This window comes from Ornithodoros turicata, chromosome 2, assembly GCF_037126465.1.
Source record: "Ornithodoros turicata isolate Travis chromosome 2, ASM3712646v1, whole genome shotgun sequence".
Lineage (NCBI taxonomy): Eukaryota > Metazoa > Arthropoda > Arachnida > Ixodida > Argasidae > Ornithodoros > Ornithodoros turicata.
Genome location: NC_088202.1, coordinates 142,096,297 through 142,108,428, shown reverse-complemented (window position 1 = coordinate 142,108,428; position 12,132 = coordinate 142,096,297). Strand labels below are relative to the sequence as shown.

General features: G+C 46.0%; 1 protein-coding gene across 1 annotated transcript; it reads right to left on the bottom strand.

Annotated features, from left to right (window-relative positions):
* Nucleotides 1-2,757: 2,757 nt before the first annotated feature.
* On the bottom strand, nucleotides 2,758-9,974 carry LOC135384173 (phospholipase A2-like). Its single transcript, XM_064613395.1, has 4 exons — nucleotides 9,809-9,974; nucleotides 3,501-3,666; nucleotides 3,256-3,396; nucleotides 2,758-3,040 (listed from the first exon to the last, which is right to left on the bottom strand). The coding sequence occupies exons 1-4, from the start codon at nucleotides 9,921-9,923 to the stop codon at nucleotides 2,785-2,787; spliced, it is 678 nt and encodes a 225-aa protein (XP_064469465.1). The 5' UTR covers nucleotides 9,924-9,974; the 3' UTR covers nucleotides 2,758-2,784.
* Nucleotides 9,975-12,132: the final 2,158 nt, after the last annotated feature.

The window sequence follows — 12,132 nt, the reverse complement described above, 5'->3', positions numbered from 1 at the left end:
CCATTGATGCCAAAACCCGGGAATAACCCGATATTTCGGAAGGACTACCGATTCTCCTTCAGGCGTTCACCTGGTTTCCCCTTTCGTTGCTCCAGGACTGCCTCCTTGACTGCTGCAACAGCGAGCCCCTGTCCGAGTGAAGAAAAGGACACTAATATCCGAAATCACAGTTCTTCTCGGGACGGCAACTTCTGTCAGGTTTCTGGAATGTAAGGCAGCACTGCTCAATAGGAACGCAAAAGTTCTATGACACTTAGACTGACAAATCTACGAGCTAATCGAATTGGAACAATTGGAAAGCGAGATAGAATCATACGATTCGTATGAAAAGCTGATTGTTGTCACTCTGGGATGCGCCACCGATTCTTGGGCCATTCGACGGTTACATCAGCGTTCGCTACTCCGTTTCCTATTGATACGGCAAGTAGTTCCATGGAGCCGCAGCCAGCCGTCAACGTGACAGACGTCACTTCGAGATCGCCAATGTCAGCCTTTGTTCATTCCAGCGCACATCAACAACATCGTTCAACATCACGTTTTACGTCGACACCACCCCATGTAGACTCGGAGGAAGATAGCACCGATGACTCTGACAAGTCAAAGGGCCACTTCAAGTGCCAGGAAGAAGGGTATATGGTAAGATATTGCACTACTCAACCTGTACCACGGACAAGACCCGATGACAAGCCTGCGCGGAGACCCCATATATTAGTCCTGCCCTGTCAATGGGTGAGGACTTGATCATTTCTACGAGCACCTCGCCTAGCGTGGCATTACCAAGGATGACGCTGTTCCCGTCAAAGCCTGAAATCGAGAGCTCCATGTGTCGTTCGCTCCTTTTGGCCAGATAGACCTGTGCGACCTCCTCAAGAGTGGCAGCCTGCAACGTGCACGACACACAGTATCAACGGTTTCTCAGAGATCTGAGGATCGCGCTCGCTGGCAGAGGCTTCAGAACGTGCGCCCAGACAGGGTATGTGAAAAGGTCTGCCTTTCCACAATTGAACACCCACAGCTCGCTGGAGGACCCCAACCCTGAGAGGCCAGAGGACCACGCGGTTCGAGTGCCCGTGTCTGAGTGTCGTGAGCCAGCAATTCAGTTTGCGAAAATGTGGCGAAGAACAGCTCTCACTGTATCCACAAGACAACGTAATCTGTCTCCCAAGTATGCCATATCATAGTGGCAGCTGCAGGGCCAACCCGTGGACCAGACATCAATTATTTTTGTTACGCCGTCAGTTACGATAGGCTTCAGAGCTTTGAGAGGTACGTCCACCGTGTCAGGTGTATTGGACATTTGGAGAATTTTGGCCGAGCGACGTCTTTCTACGACTCCGGTGCTAGTGGCTCTACTGTCAGGGCACTCATCAAGACGCTGATGCTGTCGGATTTCCAGCGGGCAGTACCCAGTCGACAGGTGGAAGCACGAAGTGAAGTATGGTGGGATCAGTGGCGTTTTTGAAGGCGCATCACCGCAACGCCGGCCGGTGAACACGTTAAGGAAAGACAAAGAAGGGGCTGATAGTGCGCGCTCGTGGCGCGAACTAGGATTCTGTTTGCGTGTTCTTAGTCAGTGAAACGTTTAAAGGCAGTTCAGTTTGGTCGCTCCTTCCTTTTTGTAACACCTTGAACATGTTTTTTTTTTTTAGATTTTCCATTAGCACCGTGAACCAACTGTGCCTATCAGTGCCGTGGACAGCAGGAAGGAGGCAGACTTCAGGTGGCGGCACGGAACCTGTTTATGTAAGCTGTTTTATTCATGTTTTGTATTCTTCAGCAGTGTATTAGCCTTCCAACGCTGCGAAGGTGACCGGCTCTCTAGCTTGAAGTATGAACCAATAAGCAGTTGGGTAGGAATCTAGATGTGGTTTGCAGTTACAATGGGCCTTTTTCATACGCGTGTCGTTCCCTCACGTCTGTCCAGTGAAACACGATTGATGCGCATCAAAGCACAGCCTTGTCAAAGTCACCAGAGGAGTCCTCCTCCTACAGGACAATTGCACGCCCGCATACCGCGCATCTTACGACACGCACCTTACAGGAACTTGGCTGCGAGTTGCTGCAACATCCTCCTTGCCGTCCAGACCTCGCCCCCAGCGATTTCCATCTCTTCGGGCCACTGAGGGCGGTCCTTGGGGCCCGCCACTTCAGCTGCGACGACGAGACAAAGAATGCGGTCCGATCATGGTTACTACACGCCAGTAAGGATTTCTACGCCGCTGGCATCCAAGCCCTCGTGAAAGGCTGGGACAAGTGCATTAGTGCAGCTGGAGATTATGTTTAAAAATAAAAATAACTTTGCACCTGTAAGTTCATTTTACTTTTGCGAAAAATTAAAAGTCCTGGTTTGAGTTGAACACCCCTCGTATGTCACCAGCGGGTCTCACAGGTGCCGCTACTGTGTGGATACTGTCAATGCTAGTTGTGCTGACCTCTATATATAGTCGTTCCTTCGACCAGTTTTATATTGTCAGCGGGGGTAAAATGGCTTTAGACGCCACAGCTCGTGCGTCGCACCTACGTATGCATTTCGTTCTACATGAGTATTCATAGTCGTTACTCTGCTACTGATGACATATCTGACGTGCTTGACTCACCCCGCATACTTAGAATTGCACATTGAGCATTTGTCACTAGTCATCAAACAGAACTGACCTTCTATGCAGCTTTCAATCTTCCTTATCATGTATATATTGTACTGCAGCACATGGAAATTGTTTTCTCATTTCAAAAAGTTGAGAAACACTGGTCGGCCATCATGTATTCCTTTAATGCTGCAAGGACTCATGCTATGAACTTCCATGGTTGACCTGGTAGTTTCAATGTTTCGTTGACGTAATCATATTGACTGCACTGCATATCAGGGTCCTCCCTGCAGGCTAGAGCCCATGTGTTGTCCACTTTATCCGGCAGGACTGTGAAATTGTCACTAAACCATTTCCTCGTGTAGGCTTTGTAGAAGTTTGGAGGAGGAAGGAACTGCCACTTCTTTCCTTGAGTCTTGTTCATGCCGTACTCTACACATTTCCCGCCTGTTGTGCTGCAAATGCAAACAGAAGTAAGAAAACTCACTGGTGTGACCTTCTAGCCTAGATTTTCCCAAAGGCTTTCTACACACATGCAAATCACCAGGAACTGCTGTGTTAGCCCCATGGTCTTCCTGCGTATACTCTGCTCGCGATACTCACTACTTATAATTCCACTTATACCTGCACGCTACCTGAACTGTCTATGTAGAAGAAATGAAATAAGTACTTTTTACACACTATCGGATACGTGTGTGCAAAGCAGTGAACATGCACGACGTCGAAGAATACTTGGCCGAACTCGTAGGAAAGGCTGGAAGAGTCATTGTAGAGGCAGTTGAAGAGCTTTATGTCATCCGAGCAGTTTGTTCTGAAATATCGTGTACATCACGTCAGAACGTAAAGAGAGGCCCTAAAACTTCTCGGCATGACATAGGATATGTCAGGCATTTTCCTTTTTCTGTTAACACTTACCGTGTATATGGACTTGGGTTTGTCAGCTTACTCTCATTGTGATATCCGTAGGCCAGCATATAGTCTGTGGCGTTATCGTGTATTTCGCAGCACTTGTCTGTCGATTCACCAGCTCCATACTTGTTATCTGTAGTGGATTTATTTCCAGCACCACACCATTTTGTACCTGGAAGTTTCATAGAAACAGGGTGACCAATATGCACCCGAAAGCACGCTTTCTAATATATCGTATCTCGACCAGTAAAAATTTGTCGCCTTCATGTGTTCAGATAGTAAAGCTAGATAACATATATGAATCGTGGCAGTCACCGAAAAAGCCAGAAAAGTCGCGGGATTTCAACCACGCATCTCTCGATTACCAGTCACAGCAAGTGACATTGCCCAAATGTGCATTTTCCCAGTAAGCGCATGCGCATGCGCAGCCACCTGCATTCTGCTGGATTGTTATTTTGGGGGAGGCGATCAGTTTCAATGTTACGTGTACGTTTGAGGACGCGACTTGACGACGCTTTGCACTGAAAATCAGTACAATGCGCTTTCACTCTTTCTGCATCCTTCTTGCAATCATCTGTTGCCGTTTTCCAGCGCGACGTGCCAATTCAAAAACCGTCTTCCTGTTCATTAGGGATTATAATACGACGTTCCGCATTCCGCGTAGGGGGACGCGAACATGGAGATGGTCCATTGCGTTAGTTGTGACTGGTGAGAATGTCAGTGGTCATATCCACAACAACAACTGGCAGAGACCACATGTTAGTTACACGATACACGCACATTAATCTTCGTAATTATTTGTGGTAATGATAATAACGCAGTGAGACAACTTGTGAACAACCAATTTCTTTTTGCATTCCTGCAAATTGACGTGGGAGAAGGTGAAATTTAGGTCGAAATCTCACGCCAGTTTGCTTTTAACGTTCCTTGTTGTGTGGGCCACGTGGTACCGCGCTACTAAGTGGTGCAGATTGCAAGGACATCAAATGACGTTTCAAAATAAATAAAGTGACTGACATCCAAGTGGTCTCCTTTTCGCACCAAGCTCCGTGGCAGGTTACCTTGCTTACAGGGGGAGAAGGAAGACCGCGGCTCCCCTGAGTAATGATGAAAGATGGAAGTCACTGGAAAGGTTAGCCAGGCTGTATAGGACTCGAACCCACATCTTCTGGATTACCGGTCCAGGGTTCCAGCCTCAGAACATGAATTGTCTTATGTTCTCTGAGTAGGTCATGCTGGTTGTGCTGACAAGTGATAAAACAGCATAAGTGCAGCCTAGTGCCCAAGATCAGCCTTCTGCAACCACGCAAGAAGGCCACAACGTGGTATAACGGGAAAGGACTGCGTCACTCAGCGAAAAGTAAACGGCTGTCTCCTAAGATGTCGCTACAAGAAACTTTGAGGTAGGGGGTTCCTGCATTTTCCTTTCCGCCCCTCTTAAGACAAGGTTGCCCCACCCTTTTTCTAGGGTCTTCGCCGACACCCACAATGCGTCCTCCATATTCGGTTTTCACGATGGTGGCTGTCGCGTGCGGGCAGTCTGCGTTTGTGGCAGCGTCGCGATCAGTCGCAATACGCATATGCCTATTTGATCTTTTTGCACAATTCTCATTTTGTAGAGCCTTATTATTCATGCATGACGCATTAATCAATCATTAATAATTCAATATAGCCGTACATTCCAACTTTTTGGCAACGTTTTCTGCTTCTGATTTTCTCGGCTTCATTTGCAAGTTAAGGGGAATAAAAGTTGCAACTTTTATTCCAACCTATAAAAGCAGGGCTTCTTCGAGTGGACACGTTCAGTATTTTTTGTTTTGTATGTATTTTGTTGAATAAAGCATAGCCTTCGCAGTCACACTTTTCAGCGCCATCGCATTTTCAAATGCGGTGACATCGAAGACAGGATTCAGTGTCGGGTTGACACAAGCATTTCCCGTTTCGTTGTAATATTTGATCCACTGTAACGACACATGCACTCTTGTGAGCGTCATTCGGTTCTAGGAGTAGACTGCCTGTGTGTTTTGCCAGTTTGATTGAAGTCTGCCAAGAAGTGCAACGCCTTGGGCTCTGTGCGCACGGTGATCAGACTCCTTTTGGAATACTGAATAACGACCGTCAGACAAGAAATGAAAAGTCGATGGTAGCAAGGACCGGCCGAAGGGTGCGTCTAAAGGAGGGACTCTGGACTCCAGATTGGCCAAATGGTAGGCATCATAGCTCCTTTTCATTGATTGCATGCCCAGTGTTGGCTATTGGGAGCTGTGGGGGCTTGATAACCAAGGAAGGGAAACATACGTATTTTCGTTACTGTTTCCGTTGTCGTTACTGCTAGATTTTCGTTTCCGTTATCCGTTTCTGATACCAGCTTTTAAATTTCGTTTTCGTCAGGTTTCCGTTACTGTTCCCAGTAATGGAGCTGCTGTTACCGAACTGCGAGACGACAGCCCGTCTGGCTCTGTCAGCACTCTGTTTTGCCCAAGTGCTGCTTCGGTGTCACGCGTACACACTGCATAAGTAATTTTACGTCGTTGGGAGGCGCACATCTTACAAGATTTTTAAAGAAGTGTAGGAACGTGTCTCCAGTCTGTCTTCTGTCTTCGTTGTCAGTGTCTGAGTCCAGCAACCCAAGGTGGACTTCATCCAATGTCCCATTCATCGGCGGACGCTCTCAGTAGCAAACAATATGCCATAGCCACGGTGAAATGAAGAAAGTAAAAACAAACAAATAAAGACTACAGGGTGCGTGCCATTCTCGTGCTATGGTGGAGTAGAGAGCATGGAGTCTATGTTGTGTAAGTCTCACGTCTTGATGTCATGTAAGTACGTAATGCCACGGGTACGTAGACGAATGACGCTAACGCCCTGAGGGTATTTAAATAAATAAATAAATAAATAAACGATGCGCCCACGATATCCAATAATGCGCTTTGTTTCCATGTTCTAGTGCAGTATTTAGAGCATTACAGGGAATGGACTCATCAAAATACAAAAATAAAATGAAAATTCACTGCAATGTCACCGCACAACAGTAATAGCCATTACCCGAATTCAATAACGGACGATAATTTTCGTTTTCGCTTCTAAGAAGCTTCAACACCAATACATGGAGGTGAACTTTTGTCAGCTGTATTTCAAGGGTATCGAGTACAAATCAGACCTTGTGGTACTGCTCCGGATGCCCCCCCCCCCCTCCCCGTTCAGTTCCGGTAATCCCCTACTACCGTCAGCTCTGCCTTCGTTCGAGCTGCATTCGCTGAAGGCTACGTCTGGATATGACTAGGTCAGTACCTTTTTCAACTCAAATCGAATGCTTTTTCGGTGCGTTACTCTGCCAATTGTCACGTAGCGCATTACACCACAACGAAATATATCCTTATAAGGATTGTGAAAAGTGTGAATTGCACTTTAGCCAGAGCATCAAAGCGAATTTTTTTCCGGTTCGGTTCGAGTCCAAGCATAATGGTGCGGTTCCGGTTCAGCTCCAGGAGGACACATATATCGGTTCCGAATCGGTTCATGATGCTCTAATCTGGTTCCGAACTGGGTCATTGCACAAGGCATATGCCCTAAAACAAACGGTAGGAATGTTTTCTCTTCGCATGTCCTAGCTGGCAGCAAAGCTTTGACAAGGACACGCTTGTCTGACGCAGCTGCATATGTGGATCTGATATTTTAATAAGCAAGCCGAAGTTTAGTTTCATGGCAGCCTAAGCAGTGGCTGCGCAATGAGCATCAAGTAATTCTTCGTTGAACAAAAAAATAAATCTTTATGCGTTGTGTAACCACTGTTATGTGGTCATTGGTTACGCTACTCTTTTTAGGTTCTGCAGCACACATGAAATTTAAGACTGCGGAGATGAACCTCTGCGTTTGAAAGATGAGTGTCATGACACAGGGTCAAAGTCTGCGGATCCTTCCCATGGCAAGGACGCTGTAAGGTTGCCCCTGTGTACCCACAGTGTCCCAGATAACCTGTCATTGAATTCTATTAAAAAAAACTACGCCAACGAGAATCACTTTCTTACTAGGTTTTTGCCACCTCCTATTTGCATGTCACGTAACTTAAGTTTAATTATGTAAATTTTTGCGAACTCGGAAATCTGCCAAGTAAAGGTTACTTTTTTACCCCATCAACGTGAAGAGCGTGCCGAATTTACTCAAATTCATGATAAGTGACGGTGAGATTCAGGATCTATCCTGTCGGGAAAAATAGCCGAACATCATGATTCTTGGGCACTTGAGTATAACGCGCGAGGACATTTTAAGCGCAGTCGCTGTCAGTCCGACGAAAGGAGGTTGGAAACCCAGCCCACAGAGTGATAGTAGAAAAAGTGACAGTTCCTGAAATTGGGACAGGGAAGGTATGGTCCCAGCCGAGCCCAGGACGAGATGAGCTATGTCTGTGTTATCTCTTTCTAGCATGCCAGTGTGGACTGGGTTTCCAACCTCCTTTCGTCAGACTGACAAGGATTCCGCTGAAAAATTCGTTGCGTGCTACCCTCTACAAGCTCCGCAGAGCATGATTTTCGGCTAATTTTTCCTATACGATAGTTTCTGAATATTCCTGTCAATTATCACTAATTTGAGTAAACTCTCTTCACATTGGTGGGGTAAAAAGTGACATTTATTTGGCAAATTTCCGAGTTCAGTTCGCAAAACTTTACATAATTAAACTTAGGTTACATAACATGCACATCAGGAGGTGGCAAAAACCTAGTAAGAACAAATGCCGTTGACCGTATGATTATATGTCGCGTACTTTTTAACTAAAATTTAATGGCACGTTTTCTGTGACACCCTGTATATTGCATCATACCTCATTAGCTCTGCTATTGCAATAAATATGGGCATGTGCAACAAATTACACCTGTTCACATCTCTGCCTTCTCTACTGCAGGACTGGGATAAATCTGCATAGGGAACTTGCCTATTTCAGACAAAATATCCACAATAGATTTTTTTTGGTTTCAGAGTTATGACGAAAAATGATGGCAAACATTTTTATTTCAGAACATGCATTGCAGTTCTGGGTCTCAATGAGCATATGTGTCACACAAGCCAAAGTGTACTGGGAGCTGAAACATGATGAATAACGCAATCACGACACAGACGGACAAGGAACAGCGTTAACTAGCAACAGAAGCATAGAACGCATTGGCGTCCAGCCTATACTGCCAGCTGCTTTGCTACAAAGGCGATCTCCGTTGGAAAAACGTTGACGGATTTGCGTTATTCATCATGGTACTAAACCAACATGGTCATCACCTTTGCACTCCTCGAAGCTGAACATATCAAAATGAGGACAGCATCATATTTCTGGTTTCGAGAGAGAGAATGCAACACTGCGCTGTGTGTGCATGCTTTGATACAAAAACGTACTTGGTCGCACCATCTGTTGACTACATACACATATACATTTTGACAAGTAAATGGAACAGTGTATTTTTCTAGTCCTATTGTGACACTTCAGAGATGTTCACTCAGCCCCATTTCCATTCATCATCTTAAAAATAAACTGTTTGCAGAGACGTTTTTCGCTGCCTTCGTCAAAAAAAAAAAAAAAAAAAAAGAAGGATGTGGACACACACACCCAGATACAGCCCAGCCAGTAAGTAGTGGTTGGGTGCGTTAGGTAGGCGCCCCTCTTTTGGCGCGCTCAGATCGGGGGTATGAGACAGCAGAAGCGGCCACTAAACAGCAAAAAGCAACTTACAGCGCTACACTGCTTGTTTTGACACAAACAGGACGGGCGTTTGTGTCTGTCGGTCTGTGTCTTCTCGTCTGCGCTTCCCTGTCTCGTTGTACTATACGAACAAGCCCAAAGGTTCGCTGACACCCACACGTTGAGTACGTCGTTATGGCAAAGGGTCAGCCTCGTAAGGATTGCCGATGTCCTCGTAGTTCAGTCGATCGATGTCAATGAAATCATCCTAGTCTCTGTTGAGTGACTGGGATCCGTCACTGTCGCGAAATTCGATGACCGACATGACTACGCCGCGCGTCAACAACCCACGGTCCTTCTGGAAGTTCCACCTACCATGGTAATGGCGGCAATTGCGACCAGCTGCTTTCCTCTCTGCTCAGGCAATGGGCGACTTACCGGATGACCATATGTGACGTTGCATGACAGTGTGGGACAGCTTCCGCCGTCGCTACTACGACACGTTTCGACAAATGCCTCGAAAACGACCTGGTAATTCTGAATGAAATTTTCACGGTTATATGCCGACAGTACACGTGACTATAGTTTTGGGTAAGTCTCGGAATCACCCCCGCTGTATGAAACCGTCCCTTTATACGGACTGACTTGCCTGGATATATGAAGTCTCCATCCTTGTTCCATTTCACAAGTGCAACCCACATTGGTACAGGGCCTATCAGTGGAGAAATGCAGCTATTTGTGTACTTCATAGCATTGTCCTTCATCGTTTGGGTTGCTACGTATGTTGATCCGAGTGTGAGCCGCTCACCAAAGAGCTTTGCGCTGCAATGCGTAAGATGTCGAGAAATGTCAAAATTCAAACATCAATAAAGTTCCTGATCGTCAGAAGAGATAGGTACAAAAAACACTGCAAAACAAGTCAAATCTTCGAAAGTGAGTTAATAAAACAAAAAATAAAAAGAGTATGTCAGAGAGAGAGAGAAAGAGAGAGAGAACTGGTTAAACCGTTAAGAGCATCAAATTTGATATTAGGTTGTCCATTTCCCGTTCTTTTGTATTTTTTATTTTTTAAATTTAAACGTGATGCTCCTAACCATTTATCCAATTTTTCATGCAGCAGAAGAGAACCAAGGTGTGAAATGACCCGCCCGGAGGCGTGTCGTTTCCAATGGACAGGGTTGCAAGCGTTTCGTGTGCCTTTCGCTCCATCGAACAATTATCTTTTTCCTTTTTTCTTTCTTTGAAGCCATGTTTGCAACTTCGCTACCTTCGCCGTGAGAGCCGTCGTTCGCTCTCGCTGCTGTTGTCGAAGGTCCTCGCAGCCACTTTTTCCTATAACCCTCCCATGATAATGCCTATATGAGTCCACAGGTGATATTGCTTTTTCACACCCACAAAACCGAGGCCTCTGTACGCAACACTTCTTTCAACACTCACTCTCGGCTTATTAAACATCCTTCTTCGCTCGACGGCTGTACGTTATAAGCCTGAATGAGACGACTGCGTGATTCTCTGTTGGACTTTCTGTTAACATCCTGGCGCTTGCGCTTTGCATAGCAAAGAGAGAGAGAAAAAAAAAAACGATTTGAGGCCAGCTATTGACCTCAGAGGCGTGACATTTTAGACAGTCGTAAGCCGCTTTCCGATTCAGACTCCGTATCGTTGTACGTCAATCACATGCCAGCAACGTGACGTCAGCCACTTCAAAGGAACTGGGCGATTGGCTTATCGCAGTGCTTTCGAAAATGTTATCGTGAAACATCTACTCTCTCCTAAAACATGCTATAGTCGTGCTCAACTTGAAAAGAAAATAGTTAGTCACTGAGTTCTCAAAATATAGGCGCCGCGAATAGGCTGACTGGACCAAGTGAGCCGCGTACGTAAGGGGTAACGGTGGATCCCGCGCACGCGCAAAACATAAAAGGAGCTTCGCGCAGTGCACAGAACAACCACGCTATTCCTTACGCACGCTTAGACGATAGCATACGATGCACTAATGCTCATTATTACCTTTGGACAGTGCCCTTATCTCGTCGCGCTTCAGCACGTATAGAAGCATATATGACCTGGTTGCGAGGTCTGTTATCCCCAGCGAATGTTCGAAATTCCCAAACGGTTGCAAAAGCCGATCACTGACACCCTAGCCTTCTAGCGCGACTTTCTACCCTTTGAAGTTTGAACTCTACGGTATTGACTGTTAGGACTGCACGGCCCATTACACTACGCTGCGGCAGAAAGGGCGCTCCCCCTCTGATGTTGCATAGTGGCGCCGCGGTATCCCTGCTGGAGCGCTATTGCGTCTTCTTCTCTCCAACGGCTCATGTGTAGTTGACAGACTAGATTTATTTGCCTTGTGTTGAACCCGACTATAGTGTCTCCTGTGCTGAGAGCTAATGTCGCCCACGAAACTAGAATGCGCTTTGCTCACTTACTTCAAATATTTGAATAACCTGACTTGATATCTGGGATTTGCGTTGGTAACCGACGGTCCCTAAAAAACCGACCGAAAGCAGTTTGCCGCTTATGTGGGTTGCTTATCCATTTCGTTTTTGCTATCATTTATTTGCGAGTGTTTATTTGAAAACGCTTTATAAAGGCAGTGCACACTGCGTTCCCGTCATCATTCTGACCAATACATGGAAAATGTCATGTGTGGTTTATTGTCCTGCGTTTCTCGTCTGCGCCAGGAAAAGGCAAAAAATGAAGGAAGGAAGCCTTTCAAGTACACCGCATGGAATGCGACAAGAAATGTGCCAGGACAAGATGAAGACGCTCGACCGCATCTAAGCGGCGGACAGACTGACGAGAAAGAAGTCCAACTTTAGCCTGCATAATCTGTATTGGGAACGCAGTTCGGGTCTAGAGGACAATGTGCAAATAAAAGAGTTGCATTTCTCTGCGAGACTCAGTGTCTTCTTTTTCTTCATGCAATGTGTATACATGCAGCATGTCTTCCCCCGAATCTTTTTGTTT